This window comes from Mytilus galloprovincialis, chromosome 3 (genome assembly GCF_965363235.1).
Source record: "Mytilus galloprovincialis chromosome 3, xbMytGall1.hap1.1, whole genome shotgun sequence".
Taxonomy (NCBI): Eukaryota; Metazoa; Mollusca; class Bivalvia; order Mytilida; family Mytilidae; genus Mytilus; species Mytilus galloprovincialis.
In genome coordinates this window covers 82127740-82154317 of record NC_134840.1, presented here as the reverse complement: position 1 = coordinate 82154317, position 26578 = coordinate 82127740, and the positions used below count along the sequence as shown (strand labels likewise).

The window sequence follows — 26578 nt, the reverse complement described above, 5'->3', positions numbered from 1 at the left end:
CATCGACCACACAAGACTCACCAGTGACGCCCAGATATAAAAGATCGAAAGCGAAAAAAAGTACAAAGTTGTACAGCACTAAAAATCAAAAGTTGAAAAAGGTTGTGTCAAATACGGCTAAGTTTGTATGCTTGGGATAAGAACATCCTAATTATTTAGAACAATTAATGCTATTGCAAACAGTAAATTGTATCAAATTAATATAACAGATATACATAATGAAACTGAAGTATTAACTCATTACATAAAACAAACACGAATACATAATGAATGACCAACACAGAATAGACACACCCGACTCAGTCCAGGCCTCAACGCAGTAAATTATGAAAATGACGTCACATACGACGGTGAAAAGGCATTAAAAATTACGTCACATACGATGGTGAAAAGGCATTAAAAATTTGAACATATGAAATTTCTGAAACAGCAGAAAAATTACGTCACATATGAAAAACTATATCTCAAAAGTAAGATAGAATTAGGATTGATTAAAGATTAAAATAGAACTAAACACTGATATTGCATTTAAACACAATGCATATTGCAATACTTATCAATAGCAATTAACTATGATATGTATATGTGCAGTTTGTTATTAATCCAACTTCAAACTTAAATTATCGTACAGATTATGTTGACCAAAATTAAATCTAATAAATGACGGCGGTGATTAATTTTTGTTTCCATAACACATGAATATAATAGAAAAGACGTCAACACATTTGACAAAATCCGATGAGAATTACAAATATAACATTAAACATATAAACTAAATACATGAGTTTGGGATAGACAAGTACCGTAACACGTCTTATAGTAATGCGAATTCACACTCAGCAAAACAGTCACAATCGGGAATAAGTCACGTTTGGTAATTAAAAGATTAGTTGACATAATGACAAACCACAATCTACCATATGGTAAAAATGTCCTTAGCTAGTTTGGTTAAACACACATCGTATGGATCCACCAATTCGTGATGGTGTCCATAAAATTTACGGAGTGTCAATTTTAATCTGTCCTCGTCATAACTTTGTTGGAGAAGTTTTTGCGTAAGTAGCACACTCCTGTATATGAAGTCCGTATAGTGTGAACAAGCACGTGAATAACGTATCAATTGTGATATGTAAACACCATACGAAGGGGCAGATGGTATGTTACTGCTGAGAAATGGGAAATTGATAATTGGGAAGTTGAAATCGTCCCGTTTGTCATAGATTTTCGTGTGAAGTCGTCCATCTACGTCAATATTGAGGAAAAGATCAAGGTATGAAGCAGTCCTTCTAGTATCAGTAGTATCCTTAATTTCAAGTTCACTGGGATATATGAGATGTAAGTATTGGCTGAAGTATGGGTTATTCAATGATAGAACATCATCAATATATCGGAAAGTAAAATTAAAGAATTTCGCAAGGTGTTTTTTCTTTTTGTCTTTTAGAAGGTTTTGAATGAACTCTGCTTCATACGAGTACAAAAACAAATCAGCCAGCAAGGGTGCACAATTAGTTCCCATTGGAATACCGATTGTCTGTTGAAATATTAATTCTCCAAACTGAACAAATATATTGTCGATCAAAAAGTCCAGCATTTTGATAATATCATCTTCAGTATATTTTCTGGAAGATTCAGTGTGATTCTTCACAAAATATGAATTATTGTAACCCAAAACAAGAAATTTGTATCTACGATTCCCATTTTTATAGAAAAAGCTCTGTTTTATGAGATGGTGAAGTCCATCTTTCAACTGAGCATGGGGAATAGTAGTATATAGCGTAGAAAAATCAAAAGTTTAAAACCTTTACTAAATTTTTCCATAGATATAAAGATTTGGTTTTAAAGTTTGGTTGTACTTGTAGAAAACTAATTTCAAACGGGATAGCACATCCTCATTTTTACGGAAATGTTGTTAACCGTGCCCGGAAATTTCGAAATGATCCATGTGAACTTATCGCTCCTTTAAATAAACTTATTTACAGTAAGTTATTAAACGTGTTGTTTTCCATTTTTTATTCTAAAAGGTTACCAATTCAACACTGTAATAAGATCATTGAATATTGTTTTTATTGGTATAAATATTGATTTTGTTATCAGTAAATTAAAAGCAAACTAAATATTACTAGTATGTTATATACATGTACACATTCATGGATCTACAATCTGTCGATACCTGGAACTTGACATTGTACAAGGTCATTTTTTTCTCTGGCTGTTTATGACGTCTTTACACTAAATCTATTGGATGTTGGATGTGTACGGATTGATAGTTTAGTCTTAGATGCAAGATTTGTTTTATTAGTTGTTAGTGGCTTTGAACTAGCAGTAAGATAACTGCGAGTACTCTCAGATCTGTTCCTAGTGTCTTTTTTTTGTCGGGATGTACAAGTACCCGGCCACGTCCACTTGTATTTTTGTCCATCTGATGAGTTAGGCCTTTTTCAACTGATTTGTATAGTTCGTTCTTATGTTGTACTGTTATATACCACTGTCGCAGGTTAGGGGGAGGATTGGGATTCCGCTAACATGTTTAACCCCGCCACATTATTTAAGTATGTGCCTCTCCCAAGTCAGGAGCCTATAATTCAGTGGTTGTCGTTTGTTTATGTGTTACATATTTGTTTTTCGTTCATTTTTTATAAATAAGGCCGTTAGTTTTCTCGTTTGAATTGTTTTGACGTTACGCGCGATGTTCGTACCTCATTAGAAAATCGGTGTAGTTGGCAAGATGCAAGTCAAAAATATCTAATTGTGTTATATCATATTCATTGCTATTGTACGTATTTTAAAAAATAATGTTTTTTTAAAAATAAAAACGAAATAAATAATTGTTGAAACTATGTTTTATGCTGCAGGCGACAAGCTTCATCTTTAAAAAAAAACGGCTATTTTTGGCTGTCCCGCGTAACATATTTCATTTGTTGTAACCACTAAACTATGATTTTCGTCTTAACTATTTAATATTTTGAAAAACGTTTTTTTCCATTATTCAACAGAAAGGTTCCTTCAGTCTTTAATGCATTTTTTATGACATTATGATGACGTCATAGGGGAAAAAAATACTACAAGGGAAAATCTGTCCCACCGTGAAAAAAATTGGGATTCCAGATTTGAGAATCCAAAAACATTTATCTAAACTGGAAAAAGTTTAGTATTTGTATTTACTACATCAATGTTGATTTGCTTAATTTTATGAATTTAAAGACAAATATCCTGATAAATTATATATGGTAATTTATGAGCAATTTTTCAAAGGCTTACAAGGTTGTCGCACCGCCATTTTTTGACGTAAAAACGAATTCAACTCAAATTTACGTCAATTGTTTGCTTATCAGTGCTCTTATAATGGTAGAATTATATGATTTTTTAAAATGTTATTTTTCTTAATTTTTCAAAAATCTAAAATACATCAATTTTCAATAAGAAGTTAAAAAGCACCGTCGATTTTGCGGAGTCTTACAAGAATGTCGCACATGCTTAAAAACAACGTTTCAGTCGAAGTTTTGGGTTGAACGTTACGAAATATTCGCGACGTTGTGTTACGCTTACATGTACGAACATCGCGCGTAACGTCTTTACATTGTCTTATCGGGGCCTTTTATAGCTGACTATGCGGTATGGGATTTGCTCATTGTTGAAGGCCGTACGGTGACCTATAGTTGTTAATGTCTGTGTCATTTTGGTCTTTTGTGCACAGTTGTCTCATTGGCAATCATACCACATCTTCTTTTTTTATATATCCTCCATTTTTAAATTAGTTGTAAGAAGTCCGTCTAAACGAAAAAGAAAACAACAAGAAGAGGAACATAGTTGGTATGGTATCTATACTACTAAAATAAGTGACCGATTTCATTGAGCCGTAATTCCGCTGAACCATTCAAAGTCAGACATATTTGTGATATGACGTATCAAAGTAGTGTTTTGTACTTCCTGTCTCTGAAATAATCTTTTTACTGCATAAAACGACAATTTATGAGAAAATATTCAATTTCGGAGACTGTTATCGGTGCGTGTCATATACACTTTCGACCATACTCAGTCGACAAACACAGATTATTTTTTTACGTACTTGAATGTAGATTTATTTTTATTGCCAATACGATTCTGCAACTTGATTATGTCAACAGATTGGGAGAAGGGTCATTGGTCTCTGATTTCTGATGAAGCGTTTAATATTTAATTTTTCATCCGATTTAGATCGAATATTTTCCATTATAATACTCATTTTGATCCCTTTCGGCAATGTCAACGGATTTAACGTACCTCATATAGTTATTGAGTTAAATCAGTTAAAAATACCACTAAAATCATCTCTCCAAAAAAATAGAATTTTATGTATTAATAGTACCAGGATTATAATTTTATACGCCAGACGCGCGTTTCGTCTACATAAGACTCATCAGTGACGCTCAGATCAAAATAGTTAAAAAGCCAAACAAATACAAAGTTGAAGAGCATTGAGGACCCCAAATTCCCAAAAGTTGTGCCAAATACGGCTAAGGTACTCCTGGGGTAAGGAAATCCTTAGTTATTAACCGTGTCCAATATCTTTGTTTCAACACTTGTCTACTTGTACCGCGATTTCCTATTTTTTTTCTAGTCTAAAATGAATTAGAAATAACTTGATCAAACCAAATAACACTCTGGACGGTTGCTATTTTAAGATTGTTTTTTTCTGTTTCCTAGATTTGCGGACAAGGAAAGTGGTAATTCAGGATGTAAAAGTTATATATTAAAAGCAACAGAAACTGAATTAATCAATAATATGAGCAATAAGGTTAAATTCATTACAAATTTGGTGTTTTAAAATGACGTAATCTTTTTTTAAAGTTTGTAAAATTTATATGAAATGTATGTTTTTATGTATTTTAATGTTGCATTCAGTCAAAAGTGATGTATTTTTCAACTTTACAGATTCCCAACTGAATACCACTTCATTAATTTTTTTTTATGTTCAATCTAGTTGATAAGATCCTTACGAATACATGTATATATACTTATTTTGCTTTCAAATGTTTGGGTTTTGAGCATATTTGATAAAGGTAAAGCTAGATAAGTGTTACTGACACACGAAACTTATGAATTGTAATATTTTCATCATCTGCCTTATATCACAAACATAACAGATATTATATAACTAAATAATAAATAGAAAAACAGTTTTAGCTTTCATTTATTGATAGTAAGACTTGTAGTTACACTTTCCGAATCTTCATAGTAGATTTTTTCAGAGAGGTTTTTTTAAACGATTTATACATAATACCCTGCAACGTATTATTTCTATGGGTGTAATGGCCATTTAGCATAGCGTGTTTACTTAAACTCAAACAGTCTCTGTACCACCATCCACCTTTAAAGTAGGAATGACTAGCACAGTTGGTACCACCATGTTTGTCGTTATCTTGATCCGATGTCGTGAACTTCATTCCGTTGAAATAGTTCATTCCGTCACCTGAAAAACAAAAGGAATGAAACTTCACGGCTTTTTAAAGTATCATCCTTAACAACGAAATACAATGAATGAACACTTTCTTCCTAACAAGGTCTACATACCCTTTACAATTATACGAAGGGGTAAATTATTAAATATTATTATAAAAATACTCTTTGTAAATGTATAAAACGGTGTTATTTCAACGAATGATGGATCATCATGAGCGAAGACTACGATGCATATGAAATTAAAAATGAACTATAAAATGTTTTATCATCTCCTATTTCTGAATTTCTAATACATTATCCTAACTGTTTGTGTTGTACATGTGCATATATATGTAATCAGTATCTTCCATACATTGAATTTTCAAAAGATAAAAGGGTGAAATGTAATTTCTTTTATTTGTATTCATGGCAACATTCTGCATTTATTTACCATTAAATATTGCAAAAAAGAGGGGAGAAAATGTCACATATGTCCCAAAATTGGACCAAACTAGAATGTTAATGCATTTTAGTGATACCTTCTTAGAAACCTCTCTAATGAGCAAATAAAAATGAGTGTCTTTATCCTCATTTTTTCATAAAATTTAATCACAAAGTTCGTGCGACATAAAAAAAAACTTACAATAATTGCCGGACCAATGTATGGTATGGTATGGATATGCAAATATGGACTGTCATACAGAATATAGCCTATATGGATCCTCAATGCTCTTCAACTTTGTATTGATTTGGCTTTTTAACTATTTTGATCTGAGCGTCACTGATGAGTCTTATGTAGACGAAACGCGCGTCTGGCGTATAAAATTATAATCCTGGTACTTTTGATAACTAACTATATTACATACATACATAATTTTGAAACTCTCATATTTGAAAAATCCACAGGTGCCAAAATTCGAAACTTCACAACTCACTGTGGAGTGTTACCCAATGTAGTGATTGCGGAACGGTAGTGAGCTCTGCGCCGGAGATTGATGAAACACTGATGGAATTGTGTGAGACGTGATTTCAATGCAAGCAAAATTAACCACAACATATTTTTTCCTGTCAGATTTAAACAGTACATACACGTGAATGTGATGTTTAGTGTTTAGTTTTTTATGTTTTGTTTTGTCAACTGTTGTTTGTCTTTTCGTGGATTTTTGCTTTGCTAGTTTGTTGTCAACTTATGAGTTTGAATATGCCTAAGCATATTTCGCCTTTCAGCTGTTATCAATGTGCATAGCCTTATATGGCTTATTTTTCATTTCATTATTCGTAGTAACGTCAGATTGAAGTAGTGATCAGTAGTCATTTGAATTCGGTTAGCCATAAAAAAGACGACCGTTCTATCTTCGTGCCCAAATCATCAAAGTGTTTTCAACTCCGCATTTTCAGATTATCCGTCATAGAAAACAACAAAAAGCAAAATTAGATTAAGTCAAAGTACAGTATATTCAATTGTCTTTTTTATACTCCCGCTTTGAAAAAAGGGGGTATACTGTTTTACCTCTGTCTGTCTTTCCGTCAGTCCGTCAGTCCATCAGTCCGTCAGTCTGTCAGTCAGTCCGTCCGTCCCATGAATATTTTCGTCACATTTTTCTCAGGAATTACAATGCAAGGATTTCTGAAATTTGGTTTCAGGGTTTATATAAGTCAGCTATACCGTGTGATGCATTTTCAGATTCATCACTCGACAACTTCCTATTTACCGAACACTTATATCATTTTACACATGATGGCCAAGTTGAAAATTCTTCGTCGTATTTTTCTCAGGAACTACAATGCCAGGATTTCTGAAATTTGGTTTCAGGGTTTATATAAGTCAGCAATACCGTGTGATACGTTTTCAGATTCATCACTTGACAACTTCCTGTTTACCGAACACTTACATATTTTGACACTATTGACATTATCCACTTGCGGCGGGGGTATCATCAGTTAGCAGTAGCTCACAGTTACACTTGTTTAATATAATTTGGAGTTTTCTCTAGTTATTGTAAAAAACATTTTATTTTTTTTCTCTCATCTTAGCTAGAAAAGGTATTACAGAAAGTTTTAAAAACGAAGTGTACTGTTTGCCGGAATAAACGCGTTTTTCATTTGGTTTCATTTAACAAAAACTTAAAGAAATCTGCCAAAATACCACACAAGTCTCATGAAGTAAATATGGTGAGTATTTTGTAGAAAATACTCTCGTTTGGCGCAAATATATAAAATTTCAATCTTGGTATTTACGATGAGTTTGATTTAAATATCGTGCCCAAAGATTATATAGCAAGATTGACCGGAATTGGTCATCATATTTATTTATTATCAATTTTAACGCAATTTTGGAACTGAACAAATAAGCAATATTTTGTTTTGAAAATTACACGGTAACATAATTATTCTTATAAAATTTGACCACTTTAAACCACTCGTTACCTGAAGTTATTAACAATAATTTTAGGGGTCGTTTACCATTTATTAGGTGAAGCAATGTTAATAACATTAAGTACACACAAAGCTCAAAAATCAAGTTAAAATTCGAATGATTGGTGAAAATGACTATCTCAAGGTGTAATACCACCATTGATTTTCCCCTATTAGTCTTTGTTAAATTTGCACTTTTCAAAAAATTGTGCAGAATTTATCTTTGTTTCAAATAAAGAAATACTTGGCATGAGTAAAGTTTTATCCTGTCCAGTTCTATAGAAAAAGTTTCACATAACATTTCATTGCATATAAGAAAATAACCATCATTGTAAGTTAACCAATCAAATTTCTCCCCTTATTCTATCTATGTACAAGGTTTAGTCACCATGTAACCTCAAGATTACAAAATTTTCTATAGAAATCACAAATAAAAAATAATGGTGTTTTGAAATACCCAAGACATATGTTTATGACACAGAAATAGTTTTACTGCAATAAAATGTAGGATTAATTACCTACAATGGTCAAATTCAAGGGAATATTTTTTTAGACCTACTTTCGTATGCAACCGGATGTGACGTACCATGATTTGGTGGTATTACACCTAAAGAAGACCTTTTTGTTCAATAAACTGAATGTGACTTTTTCCCTTTGTAATACTGGTTATTTCAAGCATTTCTGTCAAGTTTTGTCATAATCAGTTCAATAGTTTGAGAAAAATCTAGTATATTGAAAGACGACATCTACAGCGATTCAAGCAAAATTTTTTCGACAAATCCAAACCAAGCCGCATCAAGATAGAATAGACTGTGGACCAATAAATGATCAAATATCTATCTTATCTGCCTACAAACAGTTGAAAATGATACACAAGATGATTTTAGGAACATAAAATACCACTAATAAACCTCTTTGTCTTCTTTATAAGGTCTCTTTGGGTCAATTTATACCTCTCATTTCCTCAAAATTTCAACTTTTCAGGCCAATAAATAAAAATATTGGGGTAACTTTCAATCATTTATGGTGGAAATGTTATAAGAAATGAGTAATTGAAGCATTTTAGCAGAATAAACAACCCATATAAAAGTTTACTGTCTCCATGAAGGTTTCAATAAGTCCTTACATAAAAATTAAATTTACGCCGCGTTCCAAAGAGGGACATAAAAGGCTTCTCTTTTAGTGAATAACTTGTCGTTACAACATTAAAAATAATTTCATCTACTTGTAACTATATATTTATTTAAGTATTACCTAGGAAAATGTTATATCATAGCAAAATATAAGAAATAAGGAGAAAAAGCCCACCCCCCTCCAAAAAAATAAATATATGCACTTAGTATGGCTTGTTCTGTCAACTGAATATTCATGGTACAGTCCTATTTCAAGACAATTTTCTCATAAAATGTGTTTTGGAGACTCAATCCACTCAGAATATTTCATTTTTTGTATTATTTCACTTAAATAGCAAGAAATTTTAACACATGAGATTACTCACAAGGCCATAGGTGCATGTACAGCTTCCCATATTAGGTGTAATACCACCATTGATTTTCCCCTATTAGTCTTTGTTAAATTTGCACTTTTCAAAAAATTGTGCAGAATTTATCTTTGTTTCAAATAAAGAAATACTTGGCATGAGTAAAGTTTTATCCTGTCCAGTTCTATAGAAAAAGTTTCACATAACATTTCATTGCATATAAGAAAATAACCATCATTGTAAGTTAACCAATCAAATTTCTCCCCTTATTCTATCTATGTACAAGGTTTAGTCACCATGTAACCTCAAGATTACAAAATTTTCTATAGAAATCACAAATAAAAAATAATGGTGTTTTGAAATACCCAAGACATATGTTTATGACACAGAAATAGTTTTACTGCAATAAAATGTAGGATTAATTACCTACAATGGTCAAATTCAAGGGAATATTTTTTTAGACCTACTTTCGTATGCAACCGGATGTGACGTACCATGATTTGGTGGTATTACACCTCAATGACAATAGTTATCAAAGGTACCACGCTTATAATTTGATACGCCAGATGCGCAAACAGTAAACGAATATGTTGATGGGACATGTCCATTAAGTAGACATAACAAAAAAGAACATTGTCCTTAACGTAAAAGAGGGACGAAAGATACCAAAGGGACAATCAAACTCATAAATCGAAAATAAACTGACAAAAGTAAAAGTTTAAATGTCAAATTATGCAATGTTTCCCGAAGAAAGATAGACAGGACACCGTAAAACATTTCATATTTATACCTGCGTTTCCTGAGTAATTGCTGATACTCAATCGGTATTTTGTAGATGCGTCGCCTATTGAGAAGCTTTTATAAACTGCATAACGCTTGTTTCCGTCCCAGTCCTCCACATCGATCCTAAGTTCATGATTTCCAACTGATGTTAGTTGTGCTATATTCTTATTGCCTAAAATGTATGTGTGCATATCAATAGACATTTGCGGAAACTGTTAGGATTATAATTACACTTGCGGGTATCATTTAAATCTTGGGCTTTCTCAAAGTGTAAAATATAGACCGTCGATCCAATAGTGATGTTCTTATGTAGATGAATTAATTATTGTATACAGTGTTATTCAGGTTGAAAATGATGTAATTGTACGAACTATGATAGAATGAACTAACATTATTTTAAAAATAAATTTAACACCAGACACACAAAATATCGCAATTGTCGTTGCAGTACCTAGATTGTGAGAATTGCTGAAAAAAAATCGGCAATACTTCGTGTTAGGAAAGGTGCAACCGACCATGCAGCATGTAAGCATGTTTATGCTAAGGCATACTTTTTCTCTTTCATTCTGTTTTTTAAAGAGAATAAGGAAATACAGCGGAAAGGTGTTTTGAGCTATTTATTCTTCATGAAATTTCACAAATATTAAAAATAACCATTTATCAACCATCTTCTTTTTTGTCGGAAATATATTTTTGACTGAAATGTGAGAATAACGAGTTCCAAGTTGTTTTTCCTTTTATCTAATTAGTATAATAGAGATCATGGGAATCATTAAGTATGATTGGTTTTTTTTTTGCGGTATCGATAATTATCCCCTGCCCAATAAACCTGGGTTTGGACTGGTATGCTCAAAACATGAGCTTTAACTCCTGTTCCGAGACTGGTACTATTTTCACTGAATTGTAATATAGAGTGCACTGAAAACGCATGGGTCGATCCAGCCATTTTCAAAATGGAATTCCAATCCAAGATAAAAGAGGGGGTGGGGTGGGGGTCGACGATATGTTCCTTTTGAAAAGTATTGATCGGCAAGAAAAAAAGTGTTCCAGTCCCCGGAACAGCCCGTGATCTCTCACTGCAACGTTGTTCAATTCAACTTCAAAGTTTAATCGCAAATCTATTCAGTTTTAGTTTTAGGAATAACAAAGACCAACAAATGCAAAAGTGTAGCAGGCGAGAAGAAATTGTTAAAAAATCAAAATTTTCGGCAAGACAACAGTTACGGATACAAAGTTGTTATCGTGCATAACAAAAACGACACAAACTTAACTATTTCAAATGGAACAGTTTGTAGAGTATCCTCTGAAAAATATTTTTGCTGGCTTTCGTATACTAACCATTGCATTGAAAGTACCCTGTTTCGCGGGGAAAGTCTATTGCTCTTGTTGATAATATATTTATCATACATCTAACTGCACCTTCGGTCCTTATAAATTCTTATCTATAAATATTAGACCTGGTGCGGTCAAGATGGTGTATCAAGAAAAGCGCTTCGGACACAAATAAATGTAATGGAAAAAATTGTCTGATGCGCAGATCATTTTCAGAATATGAGAATTGTGTGTATGTGAGGTATTTTTTATATCTTCCATTGAAATATTTTGATTGGCTAATTAAGTCTTTCAGCAATGATGTGTATTTGTAAGTTAAACGTTATATTACGAACAATTGAAGAATAACTATCCCACAGGCTTTGAAATTTATATAAAGTTATATCTGTCTTACCTAGCCAGAACTCCCCTTGTTTGTCTCCAAATCCATTCTCATAATCCTTCCAATTTCTGTTGAATTCAACACTACCATCATACCGTCTTTGTATAACCTAACACATTTAACAAAAGAAAATCCGTTATTGTCCATATAAACAAATCCGATCATTTTATTTTCTGTTGTCAACATATCTGAAATTGTAGCTAATGAATCTGAAATTGTAGCTAATGAATCTGAAATTGTAGCTAATGAATCTGAAATTGTAGCTAATGAATCTGAAATTGTAGCTAATGAATCTGAAATTGAAGCTAATGAATCTGAAATTGTAGCTAATGAATCTGAAATGTAACTTATAAATTTGAACATAATTTCCAAATTAAAGAATTAAAAAATATGTAAGGAGCTCTGATAAAAAAAGACAAACAATTAGTGATAGATAAAACCATTGTGTGGATAGTTTATTTTTTCTTGAATAGTTCTGAATTTTGGAAGTCAAATTATATATTTTTCTAGTGATAAATATGAATATAAATTGACCAGATTTCCCCCAAGATTGGTTCGTTTATTTGTACATCACCAAATTTAAAAGACCAAAGAGCTTTGCCATTTGAATAGGGACTTTCCGTTTAAAACTTTCTTTTGAGTTTAGTATTTTAGTATTTTTGTGATTTTCCCTTTTTCTTCAACACATCGAGAAAATCCTGCAACCGGAGGCGTGCTTCAGCTGGACCGTAAACAAAAATGTTTACTAGTTCAGTGATACTGGACGTCATAGTAAACTCGAAATCATATAATTGAATACTACTACTTTGACACATACACACATTTCAGTCTATACTTACAGTCCATTCATCAGGTAGATTGCCTACATAAAAAAAAAGAAACTTTCTGAAAGGCTCTTCTCTTAAACAGTAAATATATTTAATTATTTCAACTTTAACTTGAAGGTGTTATTCGAAGATTTTGTAATACTGCAGTTTTCTAGACGATATTAATAAAATTGGCGTTTTATTTTTATTAAAATTATTCAAATAATAAATCTGATAAATTTAGTTTTATTTTTGTTGTCATTTCCATATGATAAGCTTTCTTTTGATGTTTATTTAAATGTCATGAACAGTGAACACATTATATTTATAAAAAATATTGATATTTTGTAAAAAAAAAGGGGGATTAAAGATACCAAATATATTGGCGAACTGTGTGAAAGCTTTACTCACATTTAATGTTACTGACTAAGTTCTGTATTTTGTCAAGTTTTTCTTTGATCACCTCCATGTCTAAAAAGTAAACGTATATTGTGTGAAAAAAATAGAACAACTAACAACCCCGTAAAAATGTTTGATATTCATGAAAAATAAAACCCTTTTAATTGATATAGTTAAATGTTTTTTTTTTTTTTTTTTTAGATTTACTTCCTTCGAATAGTTGAAGATATTTCTTTTCCAGTAAGCAAAGTTAACTCTCGAAACCCTATGACAAAATATAAAATGATCAGCCACAATGAAAAAAACAACAGAAAACGCCAATAACAGCAAAAAGGAGGAGAGATACACCTCTCCCCCCCCAAAAAAAAAAAGAAGAGAAGAAACCCAAACCACAGGCAAAGAAAACGTTTGGTACAGCTGATTTAACACAACATATAGATATAAATACAAGTACCTTACGCCCCAAGCACCCCCTAAGGCCTTTCTTTAAAAAGAAAATGTTTAAAAAAAGATAAAATGTATTTGAGTGTTATGAATGCCTTTACTACAACCTATAAGAAAAAAACATGTGCTATGCAAATTGAGATGTGCGTTTTTCCCCATTTTGAAGGAGCTTAATTCTGATAATAAATGATCCACAATGAATATACAATTTTACCTCTGTTTGTGTATCATAGTATATCATGAGTATTATGACATTTGATTGCTTTTATTAAGAGTGAATGTCAATACAAGTTTTCTTTTTCAGGCAGATAAATCACGGGCGCTTGGGTGTATGAGGCAGATATTTTATTTTTTTTAATTTTGTTTTGCTGTTGATTCAAAATATTCAGTTTTCTATATTTAAATTACTTATCTACCACTGCGCATGTCTCACCTAGTTTACCCGACTTTTTCTATCCATATTTTTTTTTAGTAAAAGTAAAATTCGGGTTCGTCTCTGAGTCATTAAAATCACTCGAAACTTAGGTTAGATATATGGGAAAACGGTACTATTTATTCTGCCATAGGCAACAATACTAACATTTTCTAATTTTACCACTTTTTATAACAAAAACCTGGATAAAACAGTTATGTGTGGTGTTAGTACTTTATTACTCTATTTTAAAAATTGAAGCCAAATAGTATCATGACCAATTTCCAACGGAGCTTGTTTATGTTATCCATGCCCACCGTCATTTTGCAGCAAATTTATAAAATTTTGAAAGCCTTTTCGAATAATTCTTTAGAAAATATTTCAATAGATTTTAAAATTTATATTGTAAATATAAACACTGCAGTTATTCATAGATATATAAAAAAAAATATATTGTACCCTTACATCCAATCACGGCGCTCCTAAGTTGACTTCCTTCACCTGTCTTGGGTACACAAAAGGCCAACCTAATGCTAGGAAAATGAAATACTACCGTTTTCCCAAATACCCAAGCGTCTGTGACATAAATATAAAAAAAGTTGCGATGAATTAATATGTGTACACTTTTGTTTATTATATCACTATGTAAAGTGATGTATTTTTGCTGTGGTTTAGGTGTTAACATCATTTCGACATAGTGAAATGAAGATTTAGGTGTTTAATTTAAGATTGGATGCCGCAAAATCCTAACAAGCTTCACTATCACATAAAGTCACGTGATAGTAGACTACAGAGTATCCAGAAATAACCCACTTTGACAAAATGTTTCAAAGGTTAGCACTTTCATCCGCCACGTGATTTATAAACATAAAAATATATTGCATCATATACACTTCTCACATCGTTTTTAAAATTATAAAGAAAGTACCTGTAGAGAGATTCTGGACCTTTTTATCAAACTTCTCGTAACTGTTTTGATGTTTGTTATTCGTACACATTCCTAAAAAATATAGCAATAGTTTTTTAAAGATGCAAAGATTCTGTAAATAAACTCATCATAGATACCAGGATTGAAATTTTTTATTAACGCCAAACGCTTGTTTCGTCTACAAAAGATGCTCGAATCAAACAATGCTAAAAGGCCAAATAAAGTACGAAGTTGAAGAGCTTTGTGGACCAAAAAATTCCGAAAAAGCTTTTCGAAATACAGCGAAGCCAGGTAATCTATTCCTGAGGTAGAAAAGCCTTAGAATTTCAGAAATTCAAAATATTGTTAACAGTTAATTAACAATTATGAACATATCAATGAAAACTCAAGTCAACACATAAATGTTGACTACTGGGCTAATACCTGGAAAACAATTTTAGTGGTGAACAAACATTCAATAATAAAGCAAAATACAAACCGTTCAGCATATTCTTAATTTCGGTGGCAAGCTTGACTGTTTTGCTAGTGTCCTTCGCAAAGTTTTTCATAGTACCTGTATAAAAAAATAGTTATAATAACATGTGCATGGTAATATTCTTGTCTTTAATTTGAATATTATTTTGCATGAGTAATTTGGTGGATTTAAGAAGATGTAGTATGAGTGTCATTGAGACAACTCTCCACCCAAAATGTAAAAAGTAAACTATTATAGGTCAAAGTACGGTCTTCAACACGGAGCCTTGGCCTACACCGAACAGCAAACTGTTAAAGACCCCAAAACGACTAGTGTAAAACCATTCAAACGAGAAAACCAACGGTCTAATCTGTATAAAATACTAGAAACGAGAAACAATTATGAACCACATCAACCAGCGACAACCACTTATCATCAGTTCCTGAATCAGGACAGGTGCAAACAAACGCAGTGGCCTAAAGGCTTTAATAGGTACCAAACTTCACCAGTACCTGAAAAGATAGTGTTACATTGTTTTTTGTTACTGGAAAAAGCAACTTTTATCATAAAGATAAAAAATCCTAAAACTTAAACGCCACAGTCAAAACACAAAACTTTTAAATGACTTCAAAAGAAAGAAAGCCAAATATTCGATACATACCAGTGGCAGTAAGACTTCCCAAGATTTTCATCTTTGCTTCTGTATCACACCAAATAACTTTGGTTACAAACGTACATATAAACAATAAATAAACAGAAATCTTCATCGTTGATGCTGTGCAGAATATGCATGAAATGTCAAATGTGCCGCACAGCGTATAGAATATATAGAGAAAAAAGCGTGATGAATTTGATTCCGGTATCATTTTCATTTTAATGTGTTTTACTGTAATTAAGGCGTATATATATAATTGTCCCGACGGTTGGTAAAATTTGGAATTAAATAAACTGACACTCTTATAATATCAACATAAACCTTAAATGGTATTTGATAAAAGAAGTCAAGCTATGCCAGAACATCCAACAGTAGACAACTTGTAAAAAACAGGCTATTATTTGAACTTGGAATTATTTTTAATTATGGAATGCATAATTTCTTGTTCTTGAATTTTTTAATAAATTCCATGTTTATTTGTTATTATATTGTTTTGAGCTGTTCATAACACTTTCCATACAAAATATTTTGTATAGATAGTGTTGTGTGCGGCACAGTACATTCTATTGAAAATGTACTATCTTCTTTGTGATAGAAAGTGTTGTGCGCAGCACAGAACATTATAGTACAGAATAAACATGGAATTTATAAAAAAAATTTCAAGCACAAGAAATTATGAAAATTCCATAATTAAAAATAATTCTAAGTTCAAATAATAGCCTGTTAAAAGTGGAATCTAAACATAACATAGTATGTACAGAAATAAAGATCCTTCGATACCAATTAAAGAAATTTAGTAATCACAAAGCTGCATTTTATACTCGTCTGTAAAACAGATTGTGCGAACGTTATATGTAGCTTTGATAATGTTTTAATAAATAAATTTGCATGTTAAATTTCATAAGGAGTAATGATCGACTGAATGGGCAAATAAACGAGAAAAAAATACGCTATAATACATTCAATTTCTACGGCCTTACAAAAAAATTCAGATTGTCTTTAATATAGTACAGTAAGTTTTATGTTTTATTGTATAGATCACAAACTGAATAATTAAAGGTACTTCATGAGATGTAAATACAATTTTATCTTTAATATAGTACAGCTAGTTTAATGTTTTATTGTATAAAAAGTAAAAATAATTAAATTTACAATTTAATAAACATAAAAAATTTTCATCCAATTCGACGATTTTTTTTCTAGAATTTGGATACCATAAATGTTTTTTTTTTTCTATATCTCTTTCTCATTTGTTATAACTAACGCATTTTAAAGAACATGGTTTCATCAAGTTCCTTTTACACTTGAAACTTTTCAGATATTTTCCTTGTAATAAAAAAAAAAAAAAAAAAAATAGACAAATACGGGATGGTGTATTTTGCAAAACAGAAATTACTTGATATTGTTTTCATATGAAAAATAACAGCTGTCTATATCATGTTTCAGAAATATTGATTAAACTTTTGTAAATTTCTATCAAGTGTTGAATGTATGTAAAATATATTTCAGGTAAGATTTTTTCACGATTTTATTATTCCAAACTTTTAATATAAATATGTTTATTAATTTCGGGTAATGTGAAGAAAAAATTAATAACCAATGCTATCATTCCTTGCATGCTTATTCCACTTAAGTTTCTACCTTCCTTTTTTTTTCTCAATGATATTCTTTTTGGTATATGTCGTCTCTTTCTCAAAAACACACACATATGATTCTTTAGTTTTGGTGACATTATAACATCTTTTTATCTTCTTAAATATTCCGTTTGTGAATATAATTTAATAACACATAGATGAGAGGGTGATAAAGTAGATTGTTAACCCGAGAAAACATTGTCAACCGCGGCGAAGCCAAGGTTGACAATCCTTTTTGAGGGGTACCAATCTGCTCTATCACCCTCTCAGCTATGTGTTATTTAATTTATTATACTGAATGTCCTATCATTGTGGTCCTTTACAGATGACTTATATTTAAGTATTTTCTTTGACGTCACATACATAACAACGTTATGGGTATTAGAAAAAATCAACAGAAATGAAGCAAAATGTTTTATGTTTTTATTTTGACAGTCAAATAATAAAATCTGAGCAAAAATATAGAACTTGAGCATTGTCTTTAGTTACTTGATGTAAATTCAATTCATTGTCCTTTGAGTTGTCAATTTTTGATTGGTGTGGACGAGAGGGGTGTCTTCAACCTATGCCAACATTTGAAAAATATATATTCAATCTATGCCTACAAACAAAATACAATAGGTGTTGTTATAACAATGAATTATTAATTACCTGTTAAATACAGTCAGCATTTTAAAGCATTAAAACTTACTCCTTCTGAATAAAACACCAGTGAAAGACTGATTATAAATTATGTTGATATATGAAAAAAAATTAAAAAAAATATTGCAATAAAACACTCTTTTTTTGGGGTAAAATACTTCCAAAATTTTGTTGTTCTAGACGTGCAATTAAAAAAATAAAACTAAAAAAAAAATATTAAACATAGTAAACAAATAAAAAAATTAAAAAATTAAAAAGAATTGAAAGGAAAAAAGTCAGGATCTTATCTAATATACAAGGTTTGCCCACTTATTACTTGTTGCTGAGTACCCAAGCTAAACAGTGTATTAAGGATGGACTCCTTGCTTTTTTCCCTATGTTACAGGTTAAACTATTTTGCCCGATAACATCCATTTTCTTTTTATATAAGACTTCAATAGCTCATGAAAAAGTCATTTACTAAGATTTAAGCAGATTCTAGATTTTTTTCTTTCCCATTTGAAGATCTTTGAAACCAATGCAAATATAAGGTAAAAGTCCGAATTTGCATTTTCTCGACTTTTAAACAAAATTATATATTTCAAAAAGGAGTTTCATAGCCTTACAATATTTTTTTTAGCTTATTTTGCCCTTCCACCAATGCTCTTCTGACTTAAATTTTAAATTCTTGATTTTTCTTTTATTTTCACCTAAATACATCCTTAAATCTGATATATATATAATCTAAATTTAAATTTGATTTCATTCTGATGTCAGTATTTATGAAATATATGTTTTTGTACAATAGAATACAATCGAAAGGTAGAATAAAGCTCTTTTTGTAATAAGTAATACAAATGTATCTCATAAATACTGAGCTGTGAAAAATACACTTTTCAATGTGAAGCATATTTTAAATAGGGCTATATTCATTATTTCCATGCATTTGATGGGATTCTACTTAATTTTAGAAAAATATCATCAAATATTTTCATCATATATTGTATCATATTCACATAATAATGGTATATCCTGAACATGCATGAAATAGTTGCCACTGGACCTTACATTGTAAGCAACCTTCAATCATCAATTGCTTTATTATGTTAATTTCTAATACAAAAGAGATCAGCAACACATAGAGTTGCCTTTATTTTGACTATCACAAGTAACAAAAATAGTCATGTGTACACTTAACGCCAATTTTAAACTGGGTGTAAATTGATTGGCCTCTAATTATTTTTTGTTTTTATAACACTTAATCTGTTATATTTTATTCAACCTATGCCAACATATTTTCATACAATTTTATACCTAAATTTCAAAATGTTGGCATAGGTTGAATGAACCACGAGAGGATGTATTCAAAAAATTTGTCACCCGCTCAGCCATGTGATAGAGTAAATTATCTACCGCTTATTAGCCAATCAAAATATGGCAATTTAACGTGAAGTATTATATAATATCATACGTAATAATTTGGTTATGTCAAAATACAGATTACTTTAAGGGCGGGTAGAAATAGCAATGTTTACTTTTTCGTTTTAACGATAACGATGAATGGCGAATTACAGCCACTGATCTGCAATACTGTCAAATTATTTCGCTACAATTTACGTCACCAAAGAGCATGCTAAAAGGAATAGTTCTATTCCGCTTTAATTATAAATGCACAATTGTAATAAAAATCAATTACAAAAATATAGATGATAACCTACCATAGTTATCGAAGTTGTAGTTAAATAAACAAATCAAGTATATGACTTATTTAAATTTTAGATCTTTTTCTTTTGTTAGTAATAGAATTTGACATAAAATAAGTAGAATTGGTATGTCTGTCAATGAGAAAACTGTCCATCAGAATCAAAAGGATAGGAATTTAAGCAAATATATGCTGTACGACATTTAAACCACGAACAAAACCAAACCGTATAGCCAGCTTTAAAAGACCCCGACATGAAAAATCTGAAACAATTTAAAGAAAAAACACGAACGCCTCGATTGATGACAAAACTTTAAACGAAAACGAACATAAAAGACGGCAGCCAACAACCGCCACTGAACTACAGGCTCCAGACATGGAACACTATGGTTTGAAATAAACATGTTTGTGGGCCCTCGACCCTCTACTACCCTGGTACAGTGGTGTAACAGCACAATATTAGAACAAACTAAAATTCAGCTTGAAATGGCTTTACTGATAAGATCGACATGCTGCACCAAGTACAACTAACATTAAGACAAAAGACAATAAGTACCAATCTGAGAGTACTCGCAATGTTATTTTTTTTTCAAGTTGATTAAATTTATTGTTAGTATTGACATATCTTTAATTAGGTATGGTTTCATTACTTTTTCTAAACACTCTTAATATGAAGAAGAGCAAATCAACACATATAACATTGTGTATAAAAGATGAGGAACTTAAAATCTATTTCCCTCAGTATTTTTAATAAACACATACCAATTATTGTTGTACGTACACTTTGCATTCGACTATTCCGATTGATTATTGAAATGTTAACGTTGTGTTTGTATTCGTGTTTTTTCTAAGGCGACTTTTTAAATAAGAAGTAAGATCTGCAATATTCTTTGTAATACTGGGTAATTTAACATTCGAAGCGGATGACTATTGTGTCATAAAATAAGAATTCGCGATGATTTACCTGATATCACCCGGAGTTTATGATGGGGTTCCTGTTGCTCAGTCTATAGTTTTCTATCTTCTGTTTTGTGTACTATTGTTTGTCTGATGTCTTTTTCTCTTTTAACCATGGCATTTTCAGTTTATTTTCGACTTATGAGTTTGAGTGTCCCTATGGTATCTTTCACAACATAAAGTTGAGAATGGAAATGGGGAATGTGCCAAAGAGACAACAACCCGACCATAGAAAAAAAACAACAGCAGAAGGTCACCAACAGGTCTTCAATGTAGCGAGAAATTCCCGCACCCGGAGGCGTCCTTCAACTGGCCCCTAAACAAATATATACTAGTTCAGTGACAATGAACGCCATACTGATTTCCAAATTGTACACAAGAAACTAAAATTAAAATAATACAAGACTAACAAAGGCCAGAGGCTCCTGACTTGGGACAGGCGCAAAAATACGGCGCATGCTTACTTCAACATAAAACCTTTAATACAAATTGTATATATTATTTTCATTATTCTATCTCATATGTTGCCTTTGATTTGAATTATTCGAAATACTAAGGATTTTCTTATCCCAGGCATAGATTACCTCAGCCGTATTTGGCACAACTTTTTGGAATTTTGGGTCCACAATGCTCTTCAACTTTATACTTGTTTGGCTGTCTAACTATTTTGATCTGAGCGTCACTGATGAGTCTTATGTAGACGAAACGCGCGTCTGGCGTATTAGATTATAAGCCTGGTATCTTTGATAACTAATTAGGGAATTTCATTTTTTTTCTTTTTCCTAGTGTTTTACTTCTTCATAGTTTTATTCATTTTTTATTAAAATTTTTTATTGATCTTTTTGGTGTTCAAACTACAGTGCATGCATATATTTTTACAAGACATAAGTGAATGACATGACATTATGGCATTGTTATACTATTGATATTATGCGAATAAGACAGAGTAAAAATTTACAAGTTAATGATGGATGTGAATACTCAGTATATGATCCATCTTAAGAATACTTTGGAATAAATTAAATATATAATCATATGCCACTGCTGGTGGACGTTTCGTCCCCGAGGGTATCACCAGCCCAGTAGTCAGCACTTTGGTGTTGACATGAATATCAATTATATGGTCATTTTTATAAATTTACTGTTTACAAAACTTTGAATTTTTCGAAAAACTAAGGATTTTCTTACCCCAGGAGTAGATTACCTTAGCCGTATTTGGCATAACTTTTTGAAATTTTTGTTTCTCAATGCTCTTCAACTTTGTATTTGTTTGGTTTTTTAACTATTTTGATCTGAGCGTCACTGATGAGTCTTATGTAGACGAAACGCGTGTCTGGCGTATAAAATTATAATCCTGATACTTTTGATAACTATTAAAGATAAATTTAATTAAATAACTTCCATAACCCCCCCCATCTGTCGACAAATGACTCGTGTTTGTCTTTAGAAAGATACAAATATTCTAATATCTCCAGACGTCTTTTAAAAAATTTGAGAAAACTTTGCACAGATATTAACAGTCTGTCTAATTGTGTGTTCTTTACATAATTAATGTAATACTTTGCCTGTAGAATACAATAATTTAAAACTAAGTTATCAGAATTCAATACACCAAAAATGACACTGTCTTTATTCAAAAATATTCTTACTCCAAAAATTAAATACCACCAATTAGAAAATTCTCTCCAAAATTGTTTTATTTCTGTACATTCAAAAAATGTATGCTCAATAGTTTCTATTTCTTTACAACTGGCACATTCATTATTTAAGGAAAGTTTATATTTTTCAAGAAAATAATTATGTGAGACTATTATGTGTAACATTTTATATTGAAAAGCTTGTAGTTTGTTTTCTATAGGTTTTAAGGTTTTAAAACCATCTGTCCATTTAATAAAAAGGGAACCTTCTTTGTTACATTTATTTTTTTCAATCCATGTTGCTTCGGTTTTAGAAAAATTGACTTTTAACCCTGAACACTTCTCAAAATCGTTGAAGGAATCTAATAAAATTTGCGCGGAAAATACATCTTCCAAAAAACAAGTGGTATCATCAGCCAACTGTGAAATTTTTATTTCAGTATCCCCAATTTGTTTACCAGATATCTGATTGTTCTTACGAATACTTATTGCCAGCAGTTCAACGGCCAAAATGAATCAAAAAGCAGACAAAGGACACCCTTGTCGAACACCTCTCTCAATTTTGAATGGACTAGAACTAAATCCATTATTTACGACAAGACTAGATATATTTGAGTATAAAGTCAAGACCCATTTCCGGAACTTGCTACCAAAATTAATACAAACCAATGCTTTTTGAATAAATTTCCATTCTAGCGTATCAAACGCCTTTTCGAAATCGACTAGTAATATAAGCCCTGGATAATTCTTTAAAGTAGTAAACAATATAATATCAGCCATGAGTCTTAGATTTTCACCAATGTATCTACCAGCCACATATCCCGTCTAGTCCGGATCTTTAAGTTTTGGAGGAAATAATTTCTTTCTTTCCGCAATAACTTTGGCTAATAATTTGTAATCAAAATTTAAGAGAGAAAGAGGACGCCAGTTCGACAAGAGTGTTCTATCTTTATCTTTCTTTGGAATAAAATACCCCGTCTTTGGTCTATTGAGAGGGTTCCGGTCTCGAAGGAATATTCATTGCTTTCTAAAACATATTTTTTATATCAATCCAGAAAAATTTGTAAACTCAGCAGTTAGCCCGTCTGTACCAGGGCTTTTATCATTTTTAAATGTTTTCAAAACTTTAACGCACTCAGATTTTGAAATATCTGCATCGCATATATCCTTTTCCAAATCTGTAGGCTTAGGAATAAAATTTAAATAAAAAAATTAGAATCACCTGAATTATTATCAGGGTCTTATTTTGATGAGAACAGATTTTCATAGAAATTTTCTCTTCGTTTAGAATTTTTTCTTGTGATACAATTTCAATGTCGTTTACAACTAATTTGTTTATATCCTTATTTTTATAATTGCATTTTCTAATGATAAGAAAGATTTTGAATTTCTTTCATTGCCTTCGCAGTGCTCAGCGTGTGATTGTATAATAGCCCTCCTTGTTTGATTGTTTACTTTTTGCTCTAAATCTTCTTTAACAATGTCTAATTCAATCAAAAGGGTATTTATCTAAATATGAACGAGAGAGAGAGAGAGAGAGTTTTATTCAGTGTTTAGTTTGTTTCTCTCTCTCTCTCTCTCTCTCTCTCTCTCTCTCTCTCGTTAACAACTATCTTTTACTACCTCAGGAATAGATTACCTTAGCTGTATTTGGCAAAACTTTTAGAAATTTTGGGCCTAAATGCTTTTCAAATTCGTACTTTATTTGGCCTTTTTAACTTTTTTGGATTCGAGCGTCACTGATGAGTCTTTTGTAGACGAAACGCGCGTCTGGCGTAAATACTAAATTTTATCCTGGTATCTATGATGAGTTTATTTCTACGATTTTAAGAAGCTTCTGCAACTTCTATTACATGCTACATTTATGGTTATTGTGATGAACAAGTATGTAATAATTCTTTAAAGCAGTATGTAGAATAGCAGAAAGTGCAACCTTAAACGTCTCCTTGCGACGATAGTTGGCAAAGTCTTTAATGTACAAATCTTAACGACAAATTACATCTCCCGCAAAACAAATTCTAACTATCTTTTATCACTTTTTTTTAACTATAACGATAATAATTTTTGTCTTTAAGGTGGTACATACCACTACAGGGAGATAACTCTGTAAAAATAATTTAAACGTTTAAATCACGTTCTATTGTTAAGGAAATACTAAGCTTCTCTATGATCAAAGTAATCGTTTGTCAAACTGCTATATATCCAATCAAGTTTTTCAGAAAGAGTGTGTGGATCAAGTTTTTTAATTTTTTCATATTTTGTCAAAGGGTCAAAGTAAATATTTATGCTTCTTTGATGTATGTTGAGTAAAATGATGGATGGTGATTCCAATCTCCCTAATAATCCTGTGTGGTCGATGAAATATTGAACTGCTTATCCCTGATCTGTCGCCATAAGCTGTTGTAATGTTTCGTTTCCCCGAATATGTTGTTAATTTCCAGAACATATTTAAACATCTCTGTGATATTCCTCGTAAAAAGGGAAAACGCTTCAGATAATCAGTTAATATTTTCTGCTTTACTGATGGTACTTTTTCATGCAGGTTTCCATCTTTCTGTTTTCCATCCAAACGTCATTTTCATATTTGTTGTTTTTTTGTGGGTCCTGTTTTACGCGTCCTGCAAAGTGTTGACATTATTTTCTATCTTCTTGAGCTGCTGTTTTAGCCAGAAACTCATCACTATTTTGAATGTATGTATGTCTTTTTGTGCATAGCATTTAAATGTGAACACTTCAGGTCTTCTTATCTCGAATCACGCCAATATAGTGTTGTTTTGGTATTGAGTTCATAATGACAACTCTGACAGAAGTATATTTAGTTCTGTGATATCATTGTATAGGTATTCCGTTATGGAGATCTTAAGTCAAGCATCATGAAGATGGCTATCAGATCAATAAAAAACAAACAACCTTTACCCAATTTTCATATGGTCCTGTTTCAATGTAGGATACGTCTGTTGCCTAATGTTGACCACATTTGAAAATTATTCTACTAGAACCTCGAACGTCTTTTTTTTCTTTTGTTTTGATCAATATTCAAATTTACAAAACATGTCCCAGTACGTTGGTATGGTCATTGTTACTACTGTTTACTTCTAATCTGTTTCAAACCCTTATTCCTTATGGCTTATTTCTTTGGCCTGGTTTAATGGCATACAAACCAGTCTTGTATCAGACTTTTTTTAGTTTTTATTTAAGCTTTTAGAAGAGGAAAGACAACTTTTATGTTTTTATGGCTCTTTGAGAATAATGTAAAGTCGTATGTTGACTCTTGTGTATAATGCATATCATCATATCACATGTGTTTTCTTTACTGCTGGCGATTGTATGGCTCATAACTTTTGTTTAAAGTAAATCAAATGTCAGCATGTACAATTCAACCTCAGGACCTATGGCATTATGTACAATCTGTTAATGCATTCGTCCCTCTAGCACATGACATGTTGAATTTTATGGATAGACTAAATATACCTAAAATTGAGAATGGAAATGGGGAATGTGTCAAAGAGACAACAACCCGACCAAATAAAAAACAACAGCAGAGGGTCACCAACAGGTCTTCAATGTAGCGAGAAATTCCCGCACCCGGAGGCGTCCTTCAGCTGGCCCCTAAACAAATATATACTAGTCCAGTGATAATGAACGCCATACTAATTTCCAAATTGTACACAAGAAACTAAAATCAAAATAATACAAGACTAACAAAGGCCAGAGGCTCCTGACTTGGGACAGGCGCAAAAATGCGGCGGGGTTAAACATGTTTATGAGATCTCAACCCTCCCCTATACCTCTAACCAATGTAGAAAAGTAAACGCATAACAATACGCACATTAAAATTCAGTTCAAGAGAAGTCCGAGTCTGATGCTGCTTGTTTTCTGTCTTTATTTAGTACAAAACTACAACATGACGTAACAGGCTGTCTATATAGTAAAAGCTTTTGTAAGTTTGTTAATACTACATGTCTTTATAAAGATAAGTTTGATAAATGGTTTTCTTAATCTAATTACTTAAAACTGTTGTGTTTTTGCAGTAATATAGAAGAGGGGCGAAAGATACCAGAGGGACATTCAAATCGGAAACAAACAGAAAAACAATAGTACATAAAACACAACACAGAG

At 31.6% G+C, this 26578-nt stretch overlaps 1 protein-coding gene across 2 annotated transcripts in view; it reads right to left on the bottom strand.

The window, feature by feature from the left end:
• Positions 1-5152: 5152 nt before the first annotated feature.
• LOC143069126 (angiopoietin-related protein 2-like) overlaps positions 5153-26578 on the bottom strand; it is a 99089-nt gene continuing 77663 nt past the window's right edge. Inside the window, exons 1-8 of one of the 2 annotated variants that reach the window (XM_076243599.1) lie at positions 15915-16028; positions 15278-15352; positions 14800-14871; positions 13028-13087; positions 12650-12672; positions 11823-11919; positions 10104-10268; positions 5153-5449 (exon numbers count right to left, since the gene is read on the bottom strand). In XM_076243599.1, the coding sequence (XP_076099714.1) occupies positions 5193-5449; positions 10104-10268; positions 11823-11919; positions 12650-12672; positions 13028-13087; positions 14800-14871; positions 15278-15352; positions 15915-16020 (855 nt within the window). In that variant the 5' untranslated portion in view covers positions 16021-16028 and the 3' untranslated portion in view covers positions 5153-5192. Of the gene's footprint in view, positions 5450-10103; positions 10269-11822; positions 11920-12649; positions 12673-13027; positions 13088-14799; positions 14872-15277; positions 15353-15914; positions 16029-26578 lie in introns of those variants that run through there. The other variant, XM_076243600.1, reaches the window with a different exon arrangement.